General features: G+C 46.4%; 1 protein-coding gene and 1 non-coding gene across 13 annotated transcripts in view; one reads left to right on the top strand and one right to left on the bottom strand.

Moving 5' to 3' along the window:
• LOC105486721 (ninein like) overlaps positions 1-23,947 on the top strand; it is a 175,883-nt gene that overhangs the window by 62,600 nt on the left and 89,336 nt on the right. For 4 of the 12 annotated variants that reach the window (XM_071079770.1, XM_071079759.1, XM_071079768.1 and 1 more), the window contains exon 1: positions 23,246-23,816. The exons of 5 other annotated variants lie outside the window; for them this stretch is intronic. In XM_071079770.1, coding sequence (XP_070935871.1) covers positions 23,768-23,816 — 49 coding nt within the window. In that variant the 5' untranslated portion in view covers positions 23,246-23,767. Of the gene's footprint in view, positions 1-22,948; positions 23,219-23,241; positions 23,817-23,947 lie in introns of those variants that run through there. 3 more of the 12 variants (XM_071079765.1, XM_071079769.1, XM_071079757.1) reach the window with 3 other exon arrangements.
• Positions 18,304-18,408, bottom strand: LOC139359010 (small nucleolar RNA U13). Its single transcript, XR_011614523.1, has one exon. It is a non-coding gene; the product is annotated as a small nucleolar RNA U13 (small nucleolar RNA).

The raw sequence follows: 23,947 nt of genomic DNA, 5'->3' as shown, positions 1-23,947 counted from the left end.
GGGAAGACAAGACCATTTGAAAAATCATTATAAGTTCCAAGGAGATTAAATAAATTATTATTAAATGAAGGGTTGGGCCAGGTGCGATGGCTCATGCCAGCACTTTGGGAGGCTGAGGTGGGCGAATCACCTAAGGTCAGGAGTTTGAGACTAGCCTGGCCAACATGGCGAAACCCCGTCTCTACTGAAAATACAAAAAATTAGCCGATGTGGTGGTGGGTGTGTGTCATCCCAGCTACTTGGGAGGCTGAGGCAGGAGAATCACTTGAATCCAGGAGACAGAGGTGGCAGTGAGCTGAGATCACACCACTGCACTCCGGCCTGGGCTACAGAGCAAGACTCCGTCTGAAAACAAATAAATAAATAAATAAATGAAGGCTTAATTACTGCCTATTCTACTCAGCAAGTTTATCTTTGTTTTTTGTTTGTTTTTGGGATAGAGTCTTGCTCTTTCACCCAGGTTATAGTGTAATGGCATGATCTCGGCTTACTGCAGCCTCCGCCTCTTGTCTTCAAGTGATTCTTATGCTTCAGCCTCCCGAGTAGCTGTGATTACAGACACATGCCACCATACCTGGCTCCTTTTTTTTTTTTTTTTTTTTTTTTGTATTTTTAGTAGAGACAGGGTTTCACCATGTCGGCCAGGCTGGTCTCGAACCCTTGGCCTCAAGTGATCTGCCCGCCTCAGCCTCCCAAAGTGCTAGGATTACAGGTGTGAGCCACCACACCTGACCAATACTGTACCTCTTGGAGTCTATTAATATGATCTCTCCAGTATGCTTGTTTACAGTATGCATGGTAGAGGTTATAGCCACTTTTCAAAAATAATGGCTTTAATTGAGATATAATTCAAATACCATATAATTCACCTGTTTAAAGTATGCAGTTCAGTGTACAATAAAATACACGCACAGAGTTGTGCAACACAGTTTCATCACACCCAAAAGAAACCTTGTACCCGTTAGCAATCACTCCCCACTTCCTTCCAGCTGCGAGTGGGAGCTGTGGAGGTGGGAAACTCCCCTGGTGCCCATAGCTCCCTTCCAGAGTCCTCCTGTTTTGGGTTGCTCTCAGGTGTCTGCCCTTAATAGTTGTGTTCTGTATTATATCCAAAGTTTATCATTTGTATTTGGGGAAAGGTCAGTTTGGTAGGATTATTGGCCCTTGTATATGTATCCATGCATGAGACAGAGTCTCGCCATCACCCAGGCTGAAGTGCGATCTCAGCTCCCTGCAGCCTCGATCTCCTAGGCCCAAGTGATCCTCCCACCTCAACCTCCTGAGTAGTTGGGATCATAGGCACATACCACCATGCCTGTCTAATTTTTTTTATTTAATTACTAATTAATTTATTTAGAGACAGAATCTCACCCTGTCGCCTAGACTGGAGTACAGTGGCATGATCATAGCTCACTGCAACCTTGACCTCCCAGACTCAAGTGATCCTCCCACCTCAGTCTCCCAAGTAGCTGGGAATACAGTTGCACACGACCATGCCTGGCTAATTTTGGTATTTTTCTTTAGAGACAGGGTTTCATTATATTGCCCAGGCTGGTCTCAAACTCGTAGGCTCAAGTGATCCTCCCACTTTGGCTTCACAAAGTGCTAGGATTACAGGCATGATCCACTGTACCTGGCCTTGATTTTAAATAGATAAAAGTTTTTTGTGTTACATGAAACTTTTTTTTTTTTTTTTTGAGACAGGGTCTTGGAGACAGGGTCTTGCTCTGTCACCCAGGCTGGAGTGCAGTGGCATAATCATGGCTCGCTGTAGCCTTGACCTGCTAGGCCCAAGCAGTCCTCCCACCTCACCCTCCTGAATATCTGGTACTACAAGCATCTGCCACCTCGCTTGGCTAATTTTTTGCTTTTTGGTAGAAATGAAGTCTCACTATGTTTGCCCAAGGTGGTCTTGAACTTCTGGGCTCAAGTAATCCCCTTGCCTTGGCATCCCAAAGTGTTGGGATTATAGGCATGAGGGACCATGTCCAGCCTGTTTTTGTTTTGTTTTGTTTTTAATTGAAAATAAGCTGGACATGGTGTCTCATGCCTATAATCCCAGCACTTTGGGAGGCCGAGGTGGGTGGAACACCTGAGGTCAGGAGTTCGAGACCAGCCTGGCCAACATGGTGAAACCCCGTCTCTACTAAAAATACAAAAATTACCCAAGTGTGGTGGCGCATGCCTGTAATCTTACCTACTTGGGAGGCTGAGGCAGGAGAATCGCTTGAAACCGGGAGGTGGAAGTTGTAGTGAGCCGAGATTGCACCATTGCACACCAGCCTGGGCAACAGGGAAAATAGAGACGGAGGCCTCACTGTGTTGCCCAGGCTGGTCTCAAACTCCTGGACTCAAGCGATCCTCCTACCTTGGCCTCCCAAAGTGCTGGGATTGCAGGCAGAAGCCACCACATCTGGCCTGATGTGTCTTTCTTGTTCTGAATGGTAGTTACATGAGTGTGTTCTCTTTGTAAGTATTCTTTGAGCCATATGCTCATGATTTGTGTACATTTACTTTTGAATATTTATTTTTCAGTACAAATTTTACTTAGAGTAAATGTGTTACAATTCTCATTTATCTACCTGGAACATTATCCATGATGTATTGTGTAAATAGATACAGCCTCTATGGAGAGCAATTTGGCTATATCCATCAAAATAGCGAGTAGGAAGAGGTAGGAGCCTCGGCAGGTGTGTGTGGCATGGGCGGCTCTGCTGTGGGGCCTGTCTGTACATTCCGGAAGAGGTGCCTGAGAGTCACATCTGACGGTGTCACAGGGTTGGGTAGACACAAGTTGATGTCCAGGCCCCACCAAGGTAGACGCCTGATAGACTGCCTACATTTTGGGTCAGGACCATGAGGAAGATTATTCCCTAGGAACAGGAGTGAACTGGAAGCAAACTGGCCTTCTCAGAAACCAAACACTGTTTGTATTCATCTCAGCCTGTGATCTCGACTCAGGTTGTTACAGGGGTGCTGATGGCCATTGCTCTGTAGAGGAAAAAAAATATCATCCCAGGGCACATATATTTTCTAGTTTTAAATATATTGGCACACAATGAAGATATTCAGGCCTATGGAGCTATGATGATATGAATGAAAGACCTGAGTGGCACATACTGCCAAAGCGGGCTCCCCAGGGTCCCTGATGCTGCAGTTACCAGACACAGGTTGTTTGTTTGTTTTTAAGATGGTTTTGCTTTATCCCCCAAGCTGGAGTGCAAAGGTGCAATCACAGCTTACTTCAGCCTTGACCTCCTGGGCCCAAGTGATCCTCCTGCCTCAGCCTCCTGAATAGCTAGGACTACAGACCCCCATCGCCACACCTAGCTAATTTTTTTTTTTTTTTTTTTTTTGTAAAGAATGGGAGTCTCACTGTGTTTCTCAGGCTGGTCTTGAACTCCTGGTCTCAAGCAGTCCACCCACTCTGGCCTCCCAAAGTGCTGGGATTACAGGCGTGAGTCACCATGCCTGGCTAGAGCCATAGGTGTTGTATAAATTGTGATCCTGAAACTCCAGTGTGCAGATTGCCATTCTGTTGTCTGAGATGCACTGTGTTCTCCTCCATGAGCCCATACCCTTCCAGGTGGCAGAAAGTTCATTTTTATCCATCCAGAGGTCACCCAGGGCTATGTCTCTACCTGGCAGGTGTTCCATGTTCTTTCCACTCTGGCACTCACTGGGCTGTCCTTCTCTGTCTTTGGGCCTTGGTTCCCATGGGTCCCCTGTACACAGACCTTTCTCCTGACCCCGTGCTTTGCAGAGTGCAGCACTCCTGCTGTGTGGCTCCTTGTTTAGCTTCTGCTGCTTGTTGCCTGTACACACCTCGCTGCCCTTCCTTGGCTGGGCTCCTGCCCCTTCCTAAATGTTGCCTGAAAGAGTGAATTCACTCTCACTTCCCCCACATCTACCTGCAGGTTAGGTTAGAAGGCCTTGTCCTTCTGCCCTGATCCGTGCCCTGCCTGCCAGGCCCAGCCATAGCTGCCTGGAAGGCTTGCATGTTTATTATTTGTAACTGTTGGCTGCTGTCTGGGAACTGAGCGTCTGAACCTCAGACACCAAGAAGAACCTCCCAGTTTGTGTTGTTCTGCTCTGTCTCCCTCCTGGAGGCAGCAAGTGCAGAATATCCTCCTGCTGCCCGAGTGGGGCAGAGTGATCAGGGAGCAGGAAACGGGGTCACCTCCATGGGCCACTGTTTCAGAACCTCTTCCCATCGTGCCTGTTGACCTGAGATGCTCTTTCCTTCCTCTTTAGCTTCCCTGGGGAGAAAGACACGTGAAGGACACTCTTTTTCGACTCAAGTTCATGTAATTGTGTGCTTGTTTAAAGGAATGAGATTTTATTTGGGCTTTACTTGTGACACGTGTTCATGCTAACCTAACTGTATTTATTTCAGCCTACTATGCATCTGTGTTACACATTGGAGGAAAATACCTTTTCCATGGGAATGATAATTATTTTTCTTAAAATTGTTTTTAATGTTAAAGAAAATCAGAAAGTATCTTTCTCAATGTGGCCCACAAGCCATTGGTTAGAGAAGTGGAAACACCGGGGCCAGTATTGTGTGTGTCCTCAGCACTGGCGGGGACCAGGGAGTGGCTCTGTTTAAAATACCATTTCCCCAACCTTTGGATTTTTGTTTTTGTTTTCGTTTTCTTTTTTTTTTTTTTTTTTTTTTTTTTTGAGGCAGGGTCTCATGCTGTCACCCAGGCTGGAGTCTCAAATCACTGCAACCCCATTTTCTGGGCTCATTTAATTCTCCCACCTCAGCCTCCCGGGTAGCTGGGACCACAGGCATGTGCCACCACACCTGTCTAATTGTTTTTTGTATTTTTGGTAGAGATGGGGTTTCACCATGTTGCTCAGGCTGGTCTCAAACTCCTGAGCTCAAGCAGTCTGCCCACCTCCACGTCCCAAAGTGCTGCAGTTACAGGCATGAGCCACCGAGCTTCCCAACCTTTGCCTTAGATCACACATTTCTTTTGTAACAGTGTGTCTGAGGCCAATTATGATTCCAGTAAGCTGCACATGGTGGCAGGTACCTGTAGTCCCACCTACTTGGGCAGCTGAGGTGGGAGGATCATGAGCACAGGAGTGTGAGGCTGCATTGAGCTATGATCGCACCTGTGAATAGCAGTCTGGGCCACATAGCAAGACCCCATCTCCAAAAAAAAAAAAAAAAAAAAAAACAAAACCCAACAAGGGTGAGAAATAACGCCCAGGCATAGTGGGGTCTGGAGTGGAGGGCCACAGTGAGCAAGGCCTCTGCACCAGTGCCCTTGTGTGGGGATGCAAAAGGTGAGCTGAGACCCCCGCTCCATGAGTGTTTCACCAGACCAGCGCTTTCCCTGGGTGTCTCACTCAGCCTTTCTTTGACTCTAGCCAGACCCCGATTCTCCAGAGAGGCCTGAGTAACCCGGTGTGTTTACTGACCTTCGCAGATAGGCTCAGCTCTTCCCAAACTTGTCCTCCAAGCTGTAAGAGCCACCTGGAGCTACTCTGAATTACTTTCTGTGTCTCCTTTCTTCTCCTGTCCCTGCTCAGCACCTCTGTTTTTCTCTCTTGGATGTAGCCCGGGATGTGGTTCTTTCCAGGACCTCTCAGTCTTGCAAGGGGGTGTGTCTAGACCTGACTGAGTTGACTTCAGATTTGAGGGCCTGACCAAATGCTGGTGGCTTGTGGCCCCTCCGTGATTTAGACAGAAGGGTGGGCAAGCATGCCTCTGTCTGTACAGTGCCAGCATGGCTTGGAACAAAAGCTCTGGAATCCACTTCACTGTTTGATTAATAGGATAAACATGCAATTGGCCTTACAAATCCAGAGGATTAGGTTACTTTTTTTTTTTTTTTTTTTTTTTAGTAGATTTATTTTTTTCTTTCACAGCTCTTTTAGACAAGTGGTTTAACCTATTTATATGGTTAGTTTATCGGGGTTCTTTTGGTGGTGGAGAGGGTCTGGCTATGTTGCTCAGGCTAGTCTTGAACTCCTGGGCTCAAATGGTCTTCCCACCTTAGCCTCCCATGTAGCTGGGATTACAGCCACACACCACCATGCCTAGCTCTTTTAGTAGATTTTTAACTTGAGTTGGAAGAACAAAAATGGTAAAAGGTTTGAGGGAAACAGCTTCTGTAAAAGAAAATGAAATTTTGGTACCTCCCCATCTCCACCCCACCGACTAGTTATGCCAAAGGGAGAGTTAAGCCTGGGAATGGAGTCATGCAGCTGCCATTCTTTTTCCCTAAACAGAACTGTCACTTCACAACCCTGGGTCATAGTGTTAGACATAAGCCAGGTCCCAGGATGGCAAAAGGGCGTGTACCTCCTGATGGCCTCCCTCACAAATTGCTTACAAGGACATTTTTGCTAGCTCCTGAACCTTTCAGGATACATATCTCCTATAAAACCAGTACATGCCAATTGTCACCTTGGGTCCACAAGCGAAGTTTAACTCCTCAAACTGAGTTCTGTTAAATCTCACACTGACAATGTTGATGACAAGCTTCCTTCCCAACTGCAGAACACGCACAAGACAGGATCAGTCACTCTTCCTGCTTGACTCTCCTCCGTTCCCTCTTTTCAAACATTTACCTTATCTGATATAAAACATACAGGTGCTGAGCAGTTGTTAGAGCCTCATAAGAATAACCATTTGCCTCCCTGCCCCCGCCCTTGTTTCCCTCCTGCCTGCCCCCACCTCACACGCTCACTAAGTTCCCAGCATCCTCTTTGGAAAAGCACAGGTCACAGATGCTTCACTGGCTTGTGTTTTTCCTGGGTGAGTCCTCAGACTTGGCTTAATAAACCTCTGCTGATCAAGACACTTGCCTCAGTGACCATTTTTGTTGAACACCCTACCTTCTTTTTTCTACATCTGTTAGGGGCAGTTTCATATTTCTTTTCTTTCTTTCTTTTCTTTTTTTAAAAATTTATTTGAGACAGAGTCTCGCCCTTGTTGCCCAGGCTGGAATGTGTGGGGGAAAGAAAGAGAGATCAGACTGTTACTGTGTCTGTGTAGAAAAAGGAAGACATAAGAAACTCTGTTTTGATCTGAACTAAGAAAAACTCTTCTGCCTTGAGATGCTGTTAATCTGTAACCCTAGCCCCAACCCTGTGCTCGCAGAAACATGTGCTGTATTGACTCCAGGTTTAATGGATTTAGGGCTGTGCAGGATGTGCTTTGTTAAAAATGTGTTTGCAGGCAGTATGCTTTGTAAAAGTCATCGCCATTCTCCATTCTCAAGTACCCAGGGACACAATGCACTGTGGAAGGCTGCAGGGACCTCTGCCCAAGAAAGCCTGGGTATTGTCCAAGGTTTCCCCACACTGAGAAAACCTGAGATACGGCCTTGTGGGAAGGGAAAGAACTTACCGTTCCCCAGCCCGACACCCGTAAAGGGTCTGTGCTGAGGAGGATTAGTGAAAGAGGAAGGCCTCTTTGCAGTTGAGATAAGAGGAAGGTATCTGTCTCCTGCTCGTCCCTGGGAATGGAATGTCTAGTATAAAATCCAATCATACATTCTATTTACTGAGATAGGAAAAAACCGCCTTATGGTTGGAGGTGAGACATGCTGGCAGCAGTACTGCTCTTTACTGCACTGAGATGTTTGTATAAAGTCAAACACAAATCTGGCCTATGTGCACATCCAGGCGCAGCACCTTTCCTTAAACTTATTTGTGACACACAGTCCTTTGCTCACATGTTTTCCTGCTGACCCTCTCCCTATAGTCCTGCCACATCCCCCTCGCTGAGATAGTAGAGATAGTGATCAATAAATACTGAGGGAACTCAGAGACCAGTGCCGGTGCAGGTCCTCGCTTGCTGAGTGCTGGTCCCTGGACCCACTTTTCCTCTGTGTCTTATTTCTTTTCTCAGTCTCTCGTCTCCACCTTGCAAGAAATACTCACAGGTGTGGAGGGGCAGGCCCCCTTCATCATGCAGTGGTACAGTCACAGGTCACCACAGCCTTAACCTCTCAGGCTCAAGTGGTCCTCCCATCTCAGCCTCCCAAGTAGGTGGGAATACAGGCGCGTGCCACCATGCCCGGCTAATTTTTCTGTTTTCTAGACAGTCTCACTATGTTGCTCAGGCTGTTCCTGAACTCCTGGCCTCAAGTGATCTTCCTACCACAGCGTCCCAAAGTCCTGGGATTACAGGCATGAGCCACTGTATCCACCCCCTTTTTTCTTTAAGTAAACATGATGTGAGCCAGTGTTTGGAGAGACAAATTCCTTTTGATAAATAGATGCCAAGTGTTTCATGTGTTCTTTTCACTGCCCTGTCAGTGTTGAATTTACTTCTGATCCACTTTATTTCATTCTTTTGGCTCTAAAAGTTTTCCTCTTTTAGAAGCATGTTGGCAGACATGTGTATGGCAAGCTTAGCTAGAACCTTGTAAATATTATAGCTGGAGTTCTGCAATTTTCCTAACTTTTGACTTTTCCTGTGTGGAAACATTTTTTAAAAAACATGTTAGGGACATTGTGGAGTTGGTTGGAAAGAGTGGCCCAGACGGCTGAATGGGCGTGCTGGGACTCCGAGGTCCGAGTGGGCTTCCCCGCTAAGGTTGCTTACCTGCTCACCGTGTGCTGCACGACCTCAGGCCATGAAACTGATTTGCTTCCACTCATGCATGATGAGCGGCCAGCTTTTGTTTGGATGTAAAAGAAAAACTCACATTGCCTTTTTCCTAGCACAGAGCAGGAGAGGGAGAGAGGAATTGAGACTCAGCAGACCTCGATGGAGGGTTCATTAAGAGCCAGGTCCATGCTGAGCAATGGCCAAAGAGACAGTGTCCAGGGCGAGCTTGGATTCTGGATGAGGCTGGGTGTGGGAGCTGTGGCCATGGTGCTGGGGTCAGCCCTGGGTGAGGCTGGGTGTGGGAGCTGTGGCCGTGGGTGCTCGGGGTCAGGCCTGGGTGAGGCTGGGTGTGGGAGCTGTGGCCATGGTGCTGGGGTCAGGCCTGGGTGAGGCTGGGTGTGGGAGCTGTGGCCATCGTGCTGGGGTCAGGCCTGGGTGAGGCTGGGTGTGGGAGCTGTGGCCATGGTGCTGGGGTCAGCCCTGGGTGAGGCTGGGTGTGGGAGCTGTGGCCGTGGGTGCTGGGGTCAGCCCTGGGTGAGGCTGGGTGTGGGAGCTGTGGCCGTGGGTGCTCGGGGTCAGGCCTGGGTGAGGCTGGGTGTGGGAGCTGTGGCCATGGTGCTGGGGTCAGCCCTGGGTGAGGCTGGGTGTGGGAGCTGTGGCCGTGGGTGCTGGGGTCAGCCCTGGGTGAGGCTGGGTGTGGGAGCTGTGGCCGTGGGTGCTCGGGGTCAGGCCTGGGTGAGGCTGGGTGTGGGAGCTGTGGCCATGGTGCTGGGGTCAGCCCTGGGTGAGGCTGGGTGTGGGAGCTGTGGCCATGGTGCTGGGGTCAGGCCTGGGTGAGGCTGGGTGTGGGAGCTGTGGCCATGGTGCTGGGGTCAGGCCTGGGTGAGGCTGGGTGTGGGAGCTGTGGCCGTGGGTGCCCAGGGCCAGCCCATAATCTGGCATGCTCAGGTAATGGCCATCTCCAGAACACCCTGTTCAAGACCAGGCTGCTTGGTGTCCTCTGATTTCCCCCTCAGGACTCGTGGAGCTCAGCGGTGAGGGGAGCCCAGGAGGCATTGTGCTGGGCCCAAGAGAATGAGAATTTTGGAGCACAAAGGGGCCTGGGGTCAGGTTTGGCTTCCTCATTTGGTATCTCAGAAAGCTCAGGCCCAGAAAGCATAAGCAGCTTGACTCAGGCCACACAGCTGCCCAGGAGTGCAGCAGAACTCCCCAGACCAAGCTGCACTAGACTGGCGTGAGTGGCAGTGGCCCTCCTTAAATGTGCCCCCATGGCAAGGAGGGACAGGGCAGGAACCTTGGGGAAGACCAGCATTGCAGTGCATCTGCCCAGTCGATCCCAGGAGCATAGCTATCCCAGGCAGTGTGCAGCATTATCTCATTAGTTTGATTTGCATTTCCCTAATGACTTATACTATTGAGCATCTTTCTGTGCACTTATTGCCCATTAATGCATCTTCTTTTGTGAAATGCACGTTAAAATTTTGATGCTGACAAGTTGCTGTCCGTAGAGGTTGCCCCGGTTTATTTCCCATCAGTGTGTATGAGGCCCTAACCTCCAGTACCTCAGAATGTGATTGTATTTGGAGACACGTTCTTTAAAGAGGTAATCGAGTGAAAAGTAAAATGGAAAACATGGTTTCTCTACTCAACAGAACACTTCTAACACCAAACGTGTGGTCTTTCCACACCACGCAGTTCTCCAGTTCTCTTCAGAGCCCACTGGATGTCCTAGAATGTAACCCAGTTCTACACTACCTGGAGTTAGTACAGACCCCATAGGTTAAGGGCTCAGTTCCATTTGGCTTCCCCCAGTTCAGAAGCCAGTCACAAGTCCCAGGTTGTGACCTGTGCATCTGAATGACTGACTTTAAATCAGGAGTCCCCAAGACCATCTCTGGGGATTGATCATCTGATTGGGTGGCTTGCAAAGCTCAAGGAAACATTTACAAATGTTTACCGGTTTGTTATGAAGCTGTGACCAAGAATGTGGATGAATAGCAGATGAAGAGGCGGATGGGGTTTAGCTGCAGCCCCGCCCACCCTGGAGGCTGCGGGTGGGATTATCCTAATCCCAGTGTTGGTCCATCTGGTAACCAGCTGTTTCCTCCTAGAGTCGCTGCAGTAGTATAAACACTGGTGTAGTTGAAAGGGGCTTATTATGAATAACAGAAGATGCCCCTCTCACCCATATTAGTCAGGAAATTCCGAGGGTTTTGGGAGCTGTATATCAGGAATTTAGAACCAAGACTAAACATACACTTCTTACTACACCACAGTATCACATGAGGCCATAAGGGTGGCCCTGGTTCTGTACGACTGGTGTCCTTATGAGAAGAGATGAGGACACAGGCACATGCAGGGGAGACATCTGGAAGCCGAGGAGAGGTCAAAGAAGAAGCCATGCCTGCTTCTTGATGAGACGCCTCATCTGGGAGTTCCAGGCTCTGGAACAGAGGGAAATACGTTCTGTTTCAGCCACCCGGCCACGGTGCCTTGTCACAGCAGCCCAGTCGACCCGAGGCACAGTCTGACAGGCGAAAAGTCCTCTCTCTCAGTGGGCTTGGTATCTCTCCCGATGAGCACAGTGGAGCAGCTCTCCACATGTTCAAGAGCCGTTTGTTTTTCCCTCTTTATAATCTAGATCCTTTGCTTTTGGAGGGTGGGGGCAGGGTAAGTTGTTTCAGTACTGATTTTAGGAGCTCTTTATTAAGGGGATTAACCTTTGGCCTGTGATTTACATTAAAATTATCTTCTCATTTGTCATTTATCTTCTGATTTTATTTTTTCCTATTTAGAAATTTTGACTTTTATGTAGTCAAATTTCCCACTCTTTTAGGGGTGAAGCAAAAGCTGCATTTTATTCTAGATCTTTTTTGGGTTAAATTTTTCTTAGTTCTGAGTACCTTCTGACTCTGATGTTCTGATTGAGGGGCACAGGCAGGTAAGAAAGCACTTACCCAGGAAAGCTTGGATTGAATAACAGGGATAGAGAAATGACTCATAAACTGTTCAGTCAGAATCCACCTGGGGGAAACCTGCTGTACCTGCTCAAATTTAAAAACTCAAGTTTATGCTGTGAAGGTGTTAATGGAAAACCCAAACTGTAAAATGTCTTAAGGAGGTTTATTCTGAACCAATACGATTGACCGTGGCCTGGGGAAAACACAAACCCAGGAAGCCTTGATAAGTGGTCCCGAGGCAGTTAGGGCACGACTCTGTCTTACACATTTTAGGGAAGCAAAAGTCACAGGCAAAGTCATACGTCAGTATGTGGAGGCCAGACATTAGTTTGGCCCCAAAAGGTGGGATATATCTTGAAGTGGGGGGCTTGCAGGTCATGAGTGGATTTAGAGATTCTTTAATTTGCCGTTGGTTAAAGGAGTGAAGCATTGTCTAAAGTTTTGGACTCAGCAGAAGGGAAAGCTGGAATTAAGAAAGTCGTTACCTAGGACATGGGGTCAGGGCGACCTGCAGGGGTGCATGACGTAAACTTTGTCTGGCATGGCCTTGCGTCCTGTTTATAACTTGATATCTTCTTGTCACAGAAGGTCTGTTCTGTCAGTCTTAGGATCTGTTGTTTAACATTAATGCTGGTCAGTTGTGCCTGAACTCCAAAAGGAGCCAGATATAATGTCTGACTTTCCCATCATGGCTGGAAATTCAGTTTTTAAGTTTTTTCTGGAGTCCCCTTGGTTCACTGAGTGGGGGCTTAAGATTTTATTTTTAGTTTTTAAAGGCCAATTAGAAATCTCAGGACTCCAAAACTTCTTATGCAAAAGGGAAGGTTAAGCCCAGAGGCTGAGTCATGTGAGGTGTTGTTTCCAAATGAACAACTATTACTAAGGAAAGGTCACGGACCTCGGGTATCTGTAAAGGTCTGCCCCCACAGATTTTTCACTGGTCAATTCTTTGCTGGTCTCTGTTGTTAAAAAGAGTCAAACTCTGAAAAATACTTGAAGAGATTTATTCTGAGCCAAATACAAGAGCCTCAGGAGATCCCAAGAACATGTGCCCAAGGCGGTCAGGTGAGAGGCTGGTTTTATACGTTTTAGGGAGACATAAAACATCAATCAGTGTATGTAAAATGTACATTGGTCCATCCAGAAAGGTGGGACAATTCAAAGCGGTAGGGTGGGGGCTTCCAGGTCATAGGTAGATTCAAAGATGTTCCAATTGGCAATTGGTTGAAAAAGTTAAGTTATTGTCTAAAAACAGAGAATCAATGGAAGGGAATGTCTAGGTTAAGATAAGGGGCTGTGGGGCCAGGCACACAGGTGGCTCACGCCTGTAATCCCAGCACTTTGGGAGGCCAAGGTGGGCAGATCACCTGAGGCCAGGAGTTCAAGACCAGCCTGGCCAACATGGTGAAACCCTGTCTCTACTAAAAATACAAACAGTTAGCCAGGTGTGGCAGGTGTGGTGGCATGCACCTGTGGTCCCAGCTACTCAGGAGGCTGAGGCAGGAGAATTGCTTGAACCTGGGAGGTGGAGGTTGCCTTGAGCTGAGATTGCGCCACTGCACTCCAGCCTGGGCAACAGAGTGAGACTCTATCTCAAAAAACAAAAAAACAACAAAGAAAAGGGGTTATGGAGACCAGGGCTCCCATTATACTTAGGGAGCCTCCAGGTAGCAGGCTTCAGAGAGAATCCATTGTAAATGTGTCTTATCAGAGCTGATTCTCTCCTGGATCAGGAAGAAGGCCTGGAAAAGGAAGGAGATTCTCTTCAGAATGTAGATTTTCCCCACAAGAGACAGCTTTGCAGGACTACTTCAAGATATGGCAAAGCAATGTAGTGTGTAATAAAGTACTTCCAGGGCTTGCTATCTGTCTTGTGACACTGTACTAGAGTCAAGCTGGTATCTGGTATCTTATTGCTATAGGAGTCGGCTTTGTCAGTCTTGAGATCTGTTTTAATGTTAATGCTGATCAGTTGGGCCTGAATTCTCCTAAAGAGAGGAGGGTATAATGGGACAGTCCAACCCCCCATCCCATCATGCCTGAACTGGTTCTTTAGGTTAACTTTGGAATGCCCTTGGCTGAGAGGAGGGGATGATTGGGGCGGCTCAGATTCAGATGATTGGGGGGGCTCAGAATTTTATTTTTGGTTTTCACCTCCCATACATGAGGACATGCCAATGTATGGAAAAGGGGAGACTTTAGGTCTACAGTCTAAGTCTGGCTCCTGAAACTCCACACTGATAATGTTGATTACAAGCTTATCTTCCCATGTGCAGAGCAAAGACAAGACTCCCTTCTCTACCTACCTGGGAGATGTCTGTGGAACTGACTTCTTTAGTCCTTCCTCCTCGTCAGACACTCACCTTATCTTATGTAAAATATAGATTTACTGGGCACCAGCTCAAGGCCCATGGGAATAGAACCGTTCGCCTTACTGCCTACCTGTCCCTCTTCCCACATGCCTTCCCCACTTTAAAGGAATATGGAAATACTAAACCTCCAGAAAACCTCTTCAGGAAAACAGCCACCTATGTAGCTGTCGCTCCGGGTTTTCCTGGATGCTTCCTAAAGCTGCTTAATAGGCCCTGAGGGTTGAGACGTCTGCCTCAGTCCCTCATCTCGCTTGTCATTACTTACTGAGATAAAGAGCTCTGTTCCTCCTCAGCTCAGTTAAATCTCCATCTGCTGTTTTAACAAATGCAGCTTGAAGACAGATTTGTTTATTTAAGAATTCATCCTGTCAAGGGAGATTGGCCAGCAATGATTAGACCAAGTAAAAGTTGTTTGGGGTGCTCAGGAACCAGAAGTTTGTTTTAGCAAATGTCTTTTCCCTGCACCCAGCTTGGTTCCTGCCAGAGGAAAAACCTTTTTGTGGCTGCTTGTTTCATGCCAATGCTAGCTTTTGGAGAGAGGTGAGTTTAGGAATCGTAATGTGAAAAATACAGACTCCAGCGTTGTGGGGCTCAGAGCAGCCAGACTTCTCACAAGGACCCATGCATCTGAAACAAAGATTTGGCCCCTGGGACTGAACTTCTGAAGTTTCCAAAGATTCCACTTCCTGTTCTCCAAAGCACCTCAAATATTTTATGCCAGAGTGGCCTTTCAGCGTAGTCAGGTCACGTGCAAATCTGTTTTTTAATCTGTCTGCATCCTGCTCATTCCTTGAAAGTAATCCATACTTTTACTACAAGTTGAGAAATAGGAGATGCAGGGTAGAACTAACGAAAGATCCCTTCCTGTGCCTTCACTGTCTTTGGTCTAAAGATAGATGGTTCTGTGGGCCCATCAGCCCTGTGCGCCTCCTTTATCCTGTTATATGGGTGCTGGTGAGGCCAGAGCCAGGAGTTGCCTGGGGCCACTCAGCATCGCTGTTTTCCCATCCAGATTCCACGTGTCAAATTGTGGGCAGTGAACAGAGGTAAGAATATGTGTGAGTGAGGCTAGTTGAGTGTGGGTTCGTCACCACTACTGGACAAGGTTCCTCTTACACCTTCCATTCTAACACTTGCCTGTTGTGGTGTCTGGAACCAAATTATGGTTCTAGGACGGGGGAAGGGCAGCAGTGTCGTAAAGCTCCAGCACTGAATGCAGCCTCGTGCCCAGAGTCAGGAGGGAGGGGACACAGTGCCGTTGTCACACCCTGCTGGCCAACATGGGTTATTTGCAAAGAACCCAGATTTAAAATGAGTTCGACTATGTTCTATTCAATATAGAATTTCAAAAATGGAAGGGATCTTGGGATTCATCTGATTTCATGGCCCGATTTTACATAAGAAGAAACTGAGGCCCAGCAGGTGTTGATGGAGACAGCCTGAGGTGCTTGCTACTGCGTCCCATCTCCCTTTTGACCAGACATGCTGCTTCATGTTCCTAACTGGTGTCGTGTGCGTATTCCGTCAGTCACACCTGACTTCGGGCTTGCGAGCTGAGAACGTTTCTTTTATATCTTTTGTAATCCATCAGATTATCTAAGATTTACCTAGAGCAGACATTGAGTAATTGCTTATTCCTTCAAAAAGCTGTTTGTCAATGAAACCTATAGGAAGATGTGATTTTTTTTTTAACCTATCAGATTGTAAAAAATATCTGAAAGTTGGATAATGTGCTGTGTTGCCAAGGGACAGAGAGGCAGCCTCATCTGTTGCTCATGGGACTGTGCATTGGTGTAACTTCTGTGGAAGACATTTTAGCAATAGCTTTTCATATGGAAAAGATGCACACTCATGGCCCAAGGGCTCCACTTCTAGGAATTTATCCCTCAGAGGTTATTTATTACAGCATTGTTTATATTAGCAAAAGATTGTGTGTTAGGCTGCTCTTGCATTGCTATAAAGAAATATCTGAGACTGGGTAATTTATAAAGGAAAGAGGTTTAATTGGCTCACAGTTCTGCAGGCTGTACAAGCATGGCACAGTCATCTGCCCTGCTTCTGATGAGGCCTCAGGAAGCTTCCAGTCATGGTGGAAGGTGAAGGGAGAGCAGGTACTGAGAGCGGGAGCGAGGGAGGCAGGGAGATGCCACACATCTTTAAACTACCAGATCTCTCATGGACTCAGAGCAAGAGCTCAGTCATTATTGTGAGGACAGCATCAAGCCATTCATGCCAGGTTTGCCCCCAGGACCTAAACACCTCCCATCAGGACTTACCTCCAACATGGGATCACATTTCAACATGAGATTTGGCGGGGACGGACATCCAAACCACAGCAGATTGGAAACAACCTAAGTGTCTATTGATAGGAGGCTGGTTAAGCTGCCACACACTCATCGCTGGGGTCGTGTGTGCCCACAGCGGGTGGCGTGGCAGGATCAGGACTGAGCGAGGCTGGGATCTCACAGATGTTGTGGCAGAGGGACCAGAGGGTTCAACCCTGAGAGCAGGAGAACAGTCACTAGACTGATTCCAGACCCCACATGGGTGTCGATGGATTTCTTGTATCTGCAGAGCCTGGCAGGGCAACCCAGCCATGGGGAAGATGACAGGCTTCCCAGTCAGGCTGACTTGGGCTTCACGTCAGCTCCAGTATCTGCATCTGAGACCTCAAGTTCCCCAACATTAAAACAAAATTGCTTATTCCTTCAAAGAGCTGTTTGTCAATGAAACCTATAGGAAGATGTGATTTTTTTTTTTTAACCTATCAGATTGTAAAAAATATCTAAAAGTTGGATAATGTGCTGTGGATGAAACCAACATATATGTATATCTTATAATATCACAATAGTATGCAAAAACTTTCCTTCTGGATAGCTCTGTTCCTCCCCTCTTTATGCTGTTATTATCACAAATTACATCTTTAAACATTTTGTACTCATCAAGATAGATATATAATTATTGTATTGTGCAAATTGTGTATTATTGGTCTTTTATACCAAATGAAGGGGAATGAAGTTAAATACAAAAATTGATTAATATTAACTTTTTATTTACTGATACAGTTACCATTATTGGTACTTTTTATTTCTTCATATTGAGTTTAGCCTAGCATCCTTTTGTTTTAGCCTTAAGGACTCTCTAGTATTTCTTGTTGGTTAGATGTGCTACTGAAGAACTCTTCCAGTTTTTATTTATTTGAAAATGTCTTAATTTCCCCTTTACTTAAAAAGATGACTTTATTGGCCAGGCACGGTGGCTCACGCCTTTAATCCCAGCACTTTGGGAGGCTGAGGCGGGCAGATCACAAGGTCAGGAGATTGAGACCATTCTGGCCAACATGGTGAAACCCCGCATCTACTAAAAAAAATACAAAAAATTAGCCGGACGTGGTGGTGGGCGCCTGTAGACCCAGCTACTCGGGAGGCTGAGGCAGGAGAATGGTGTGAAGCTGGGAGGCGGAGCTTGCAGTGAGCCGAGATCATACCACTGCACTCTAGCCTGGGCGACAGAGTGAGACTGTCTCAAAAGTAAAAAAAAGACTTTATTTTCTAGAGCCGGTTTTGGTTCATGGCAATATTGAGCAGGATAGAAGAGAGATCCCACACGCCCTCCGCTTCTGCCGTGCACAGCCTCCTTCACCATCAGTGTCCTGCCCCAGCTTGGTGCTTTCATTGTACTTTTTTTTGTTGTTTGTTTGTTTTTTTTTTTTTTTTGAGACGGAGTCTCGCTCTGTCGCCCGGGCTGGAGTACAGTGGCCGGATCTCAGCTCACTGCAAGCTCCGCCTCCCAGGTTTACGCTATTCTCCTGCCTCAGCCTCCCGAGTAGCTGGGACTACAGGCGCCCGCCACCTCGCCCGGCTAGTTTTTTGTATTTTTTATTAGAGACGGGGTTTCACGGTGTTAGCCAGGATGGTCTCGATCTCCTGACCTCGTGATCCGCCCGTCTCGGCCTCCCAAAGTGCTGGGATTACAGGCTTGAGCCACCGCGCCCGGCCTCATTGTACTTGTTGAACCCACATCGACACGTCATCCCCCTCCAGAGACCAAGGTTTATATTAGGGTTTATTCTTGGTGTTGTACATTCTGTGAGTTTTAACAAATGTAAAATGACATGCATCCGCTATTATAGTATATTACGGAAAAGTGCTACTAACCTGAAATTCCTCTGTACTCCCCCTGTTCATCCCTCCTTTCCCTCCACTCCTGGCAACCACTGATCTTTTTACCATCTCCACACTTTTCGCTTTTACAAAGTCATATAGTTGGAATTGTATAGAATGTAGCCTTTCACATTGCCTTCTGTCACTTAGCAATATGCATCTAAGATTCCTTCATGTATTTTCATGCCTTCATAGTTCAGAAATTTTCTTTTTTCTTTTTCTTCTTTTCATGTTAGATGAGTAATGCCCCCATCATCATAACAAGGTTTCAGGGTAGCACATCTCACACATGCATGTGAACACCCAGCTATCACACTTAAGAACTACAAGAGGATCACTCATTTCTTCTTAGTGCTGAATAATAGTCCATTATCTGATGTACCACAGTTTATCTATTCAGCTACTGAAAGACATCTTAGTTGCACCCAAGTTTTGGCAGTTCTGAATGAAGCTGCGATAAATATCCAGGTACAGTTTTTGTGTGGACATAAGTTTTCAACTTATTTAAGGAAATACCAAGGAGTACAATTGTTGGATTGCATTGTAAGAATATGTTTGGTTTTGTAAGAAACTGCCAAACTGTCTTCCAGAGAGGCTGTCCCATTTACATTCCCAGCAGCAGTGAACATGAGTTTCAGTTGCTCCTGGTTCTTGTCAGTATTTGGTGGTATTAGTATTTTGCATTTTGGCTATGCTAATGGGTGTGTCATGGTGTCTCTTTGTTTTGTTTGTGGTTCCCGTGGGGCATATAATGTTGAGCATCTTCATATGCATATTTGCCATTTGCATATGTTCTTAGGTGAGATGTTCACGTCTTCTGCCCATTGTCCAATTGAGGTTTTTTTCTTATTGTTGAGTTTCTGTTGTTGTTGTTGTTTTTTGAGACAGAGTCTTGCTCTTGTTGCCCAGGCTGGAGTGCAGTGGCGCGATCTCGGCTCACTGCAACCTTGCCTCCTGGGTTCAAGTGATTCTTCTGCCTCAGCCTCCCGAGTAGCTGGGATTACAGCCGTGTACCACCACGCCTGGCTAGTTTTGTATTTTTAGTAGAGATGAAGTTTCACCATGTTGGTCAGGCTGGTCTTGAGCTCCTCACCTCAGGTGATCCACCCACCTTGGCCTCCCAAAGTACTGGCATTATAGGTGTGAGCCACCATGCCCGGCCTTGTTGAGTTTTAAGAGTTCTTTGGGCCAGGTGCTCACACCTGTAATCCCAGCACTGTGGGAGACTGAGGCAGGTGGATCACATGAGGTCAGGAGTTTGAGACCAGCCTGGCCAACATGGTGAAACCCTGTCTCTACTAAAAATACAAAAATTAGCCGAGCGTGGTGGTGCATGCCTGTAATCCCAGCTACTTGGGAGGGTGAGGCAGGAGGATTGCTTTAATCTGGGAGGCGGAGGTTGCAGCGAGTTGAGATGGCGCCATTGCACTCTAGCCTGGCAAGAGAGCGAGACTCCGTCTCAGAAAAAAAAAAAAGAAAAAGAAAATCAATGGACTGTAAATCGAAGGGTTTATTTCTGGGCTGTCAGTGCTATTCCATTTGTCTTTGTGTCTGTCTTTATGCTAGTACCATACTGCACTGTACCTTTGTAGTAAGTTTTGCAATTGAGTGGGAATATCTAGCTCTTCTTTTCCAGGATTGTTTTGGTGATTCTTGGTCCCTTGAATTTCCATCTGAATTTTAAGGTCAACTAGTTAATTTCTCTAAAGAAGCCAGCTGGGATTTTGGTAGAGAATGCATCAACTCTGTGATGGGTGAGGGAGTTACAGCTGTCTTAACAACACTGAGACTTGGGATGTTGTATTAGTTACTAGGGCTGCTATACCAAATTACAACAAATTGAGTTACGGTTAAACAACAAATATCTATCCTGTGACAGTCATGGAGGCCAGAAGTCTAAACACAAGGTGTTGGCAGGGCTGCTTGCTCTCTCTAGATTCCAGGGAAGAATTTGTGCCTTGGCTTGTTCAGCTTCTGGGGGCTGCAGGCATTCCTTGGCTTATGGCCGCGTCACTCCAGCCTCTGCGTCTTGTCACACAGCCCTCTCCTCTTCTCTCTCAAAATTCTTTCTGCCTTTCATGAGGCTATATGTAATTGCATCAGGTCCCACCTGGATAATCTTGGCTAAACTCCTCCTCTCAAGATCCTTAATCTACTTAACTTTCTTTGCTATTAATATATAAGATAATATTCACAGGTTCCAGACATTAAGAAGTGAATATATCTTTGAGGAACTACCACAGATGTGTCTCCATTTATTTAGTTACTTTTAAACTTTTTTTTTTTTTTTTGGAGACATAGCCTTGCCCTATTGCCCAGGGTCCAGGCTGGAGTGCAGTGGTGCAGTCTTGGCTCACTGCAGCCTCAATCTCTCAAGCTCAAGAGATCCTCCAACTTCAGCCTCCCAAGTAGCTGGGACTATAGGTGCACGCTACTATGCCCGGCTGATTTTTTTCATTTTTTGTAAAGATGAGGTCTCACTATGTTACCAAGGCTAGTCTTGAAATCCTGGGCTAAAGCAGTCTGCCTGCCTTGGCTTCCCAAAGTGCTAGGATTACAGATGTGAGCCACTACACCTGGCTTAAGTTTCTTTCAACTATGTTTGTTTCCAGAGTATAGGTTTTACATTTTTAAATTAAATTTTTACCTAAGTATTTTATTCTTTTTGATGCTCTAGTAGGATTGTTCGTTGCATGTATATAGAAATAAAATTGAATTTTTTTTTTTTTTTTTTTTTTTTGAGACAGAGTATCTCTCTGTAGCCTAGGCTAGAGTGCAGTGGCATGATCTTGGCTCACTGCAACCTCCACCTCCTGGGTTCAAGTGATTCTCTTGCCTCAGCCTCCTAAGTCGCTGGGATTACAGGCGTTCACCATCACAACTAATTGTTTTGTATTAGTAGAGATGGGATTTCACCATGTTGGCCAGACTGGTCTTGAACTCATGGCCTCAAGTAATACACCCCCGTCAGCCTCCCAAAGTGCTGGGATTATAGGCATGAGCCACCATGCCCGTCCTACAATTGAATTTTTTATATCTGCCTTTTTTTTTTTTTTTTTTTTTTGAGACAGGGCTCTGTCACCCAGACTGGACTGCACTGGCACAATCTTTGCTCACTGCAACATCTGCCTCCTAGGTTCAAGTGATTCTTCTGCCTCAGGCTCCCGAGTAGCTGAGATTACAGGCAGCCGCCACCCCACCTGGCTAATTTTTGTAATTTTAGTAGAGATGGGGTTTCACCATGTTGGCCAGGCTGGTCGCAAACTCCTGACCTCAAGTGATCCGCCCGCCTTGGCTTTCCAAAGTGCTGGGACCACAGGTGTGAGCCACCGCACCCCTTTGCTCATTTTTGAATTGAGTTTTTGTTGTTGACTTGTAGTGTTTTTTATTCTGGATATTAATTCTTTATCAGGTATTTTCTATTGCATAGATTCTCTCTCTTCTTAAGAGACAAGGTCTTGCTATTCGCCTGGGCTGGACTTGAAGCACCTGGGCTCAAGCAATTCTACTGCCTCAGCCTCCCAAGTAGCTGGTACTACAGGCACGCACCACTGTGTGTCCATCTGTGTTTTCTCTCTTAATAGTGTCTTTAAAAAGTGTTTTTTGGCCAGGCGCGGTGGCTCACACCTGTAATCCCAGCACTTTGGAAGCCCAAGGCAGGTGGATCACTTGAGGTCAGGAGTCTGAGATGAGCCTCACTAACATGGTGAAACCCTGTCTGTACTAAAAACAAAATACAAAATTAGCTGGGTGTGGTGGCACACACCTGTAATCCCAGCTACTGAGGAGGCTGAGGCAGGAGAATCGCTTGAACTTGGGAAGCAGAGGTTGCAGTGAGCTGAGATTGTGCAGTTGCACTCCAGCCTGGGCAACAAGAGCAAAACTCCATCTCAAAAAAAAAAAAAAAAAAAAGGCCGGGCGGTGGCTCAAGCCTGTAATCCCAGCACTTTGGGAGGCCGAGGCGGGCGGATCACAAGGTCAGGAGATCGAGACCACAGTGAAACCCCGTCTCTACTAAAAATACAGAAAATTAGCCGGGCGCGGTGGCGGGCGCCTGTAGTCCCAGCTACTCAGGAGGCTGAGGCAGGAGAATGGCGGGAACCCGGGAGGCGGAGCTTGCAGTGAGCCGAGATCGCGCCACTGCACTCCAGCCTGGGCAACAGCGTGAGACTCCGTCTCAAAAAAAAAAAAAAGTTTTTTTGGCTGCGCGCGCTGGCTCATGCCTGTTACCCCAGCACTTTGGGAGGCCAAGGCAAAAGGATTGCTGGAACCCAGGAGTTCGAGAGCAGCCTAAGCAATATAAATGAGACCCCCATGTCAACAAAAAAAAAAAAAAAAAAAAAATAGCCAGGAGTGGTGGTGTACATCTGTACTCCCAGCTACTCAGGAGCCTGAGGTGGGAGGATCACTTGAACCCTGGAGGTTGAGGATACAGTGAAACATGATTGTGCTGCTGCACTCCAACCTGGGCCATAGGCAAGATTCTATCTCAACAATAGAAAAGTATTTTTAATTATTATGGACACATAATAGTTATGCATATTTATGAGGTACATGTGATGTTTCGATATAGGCATATGATGTATAATAGTCTAATCAAGGTATTTGGAGTATCTGTTCTCTTGATAATATCTTTTGATGCACAAAATTTTTAATTTTGATGAATTTAATTTATCTGATTTTTTATTTTTCCTGTTGTTACCTGTGCTTTTGGTGCCATCCAGAAATGCTTGCCAAATCCAGTGTCCTGAATCTTTTCTCCTATGTTTTCTTCTAAGAGTTTTATAGTTTTAGCCTTTACCTTTTTGTTTAACCCATTTTTATTTATTGTTTATTTTTTTAGATGGAGTTTCGCTCTTATCACCCAGGCTAGAGTGCAGTGGTGCGATCTCAGTTCACTGCAAGCTCTGCCTTCTGGGTTCAAGTGATTATCCTGCCTCAGCCTCCCGAGTAGCTGGGATTACAGGTGCCTGCCACCAGGCCCGGCTAATTTTTGTATGTTTAGTAGAGACAGGGTTTTGCCATGTTGGGCAGCCTGGTCTTGAACTCCTGATCTGAGGTGATCCACCTGCCTCGGCCTCCCAAAGTGCTGGGATTACAGGCGTGAGCCACCGCACCTGGCCTAATTTTTATATATGATGTAAGGTAAGAGTCCAGCTTCATTCTTTCCATTACTACAGTGTTTTGATTACTCTGTGGCCTTGTAGTGAGCTCCAGAACTGGAAAGTTTGAGTGCTCCAACTTGGTTCTTCTTTTTCAAGATTGTTTTGGCTATTGGGGGTCACTCAATATTTTATATAAATTCGAAGATGGGCTTTTTCATTTCTCCAAAATGTGACTTCGGGATTTTGTTGAGGATTGCATTGAATTTGTTTGAAAGTATTTTATTCCTTTTGATGCTATTATGAATGGAGTTGTTTTCCTAATTTCCTTTTCAGGTTGTTCATTGCTGGTATATAGAATTGCAACTGATTTTTTGTTTGTTTGTTTGTTTGTTTTTGAGACACAGTCTTACTCTGTTGCTGTGGCTGGAGTGCAGTGGCGTAGTCTTCGCTCACTGCAGTCTCTGCCTCCTGGGCTCAAGTGATCCACCTGTTACTGGTAGAGGGTGTTGACTCCAAGTTGTCCAGCTTCTTGGCATTTTGAACAAAGAATTGGACAAAACACCCAGAAAAGCAAAGAAAGAATGAAGCCATGAAAGAGCCAAAGCAAGGATTTATTGAAAACGAAAGTACACTCCACGGTGTGTGGTGGGAGCGGGCTGAGCAGCGCCTCAAGGGCCTGCATACAGAATATCCTGTCCAAAATCCTCCAACTAGAGGTTTGCCATTGGCCACTTCATGCTCACCTCATGGAAATGAAGTGGTGGCCTGC

This window comes from Macaca nemestrina, chromosome 15 (assembly GCF_043159975.1).
Source record: "Macaca nemestrina isolate mMacNem1 chromosome 15, mMacNem.hap1, whole genome shotgun sequence".
NCBI lineage: Eukaryota > Metazoa > Chordata > Mammalia > Primates > Cercopithecidae > Macaca > Macaca nemestrina.
The sequence above is the reverse complement of the archived record's forward strand: the minus strand, read 5'-3'. Positions and strand labels throughout refer to the sequence as shown.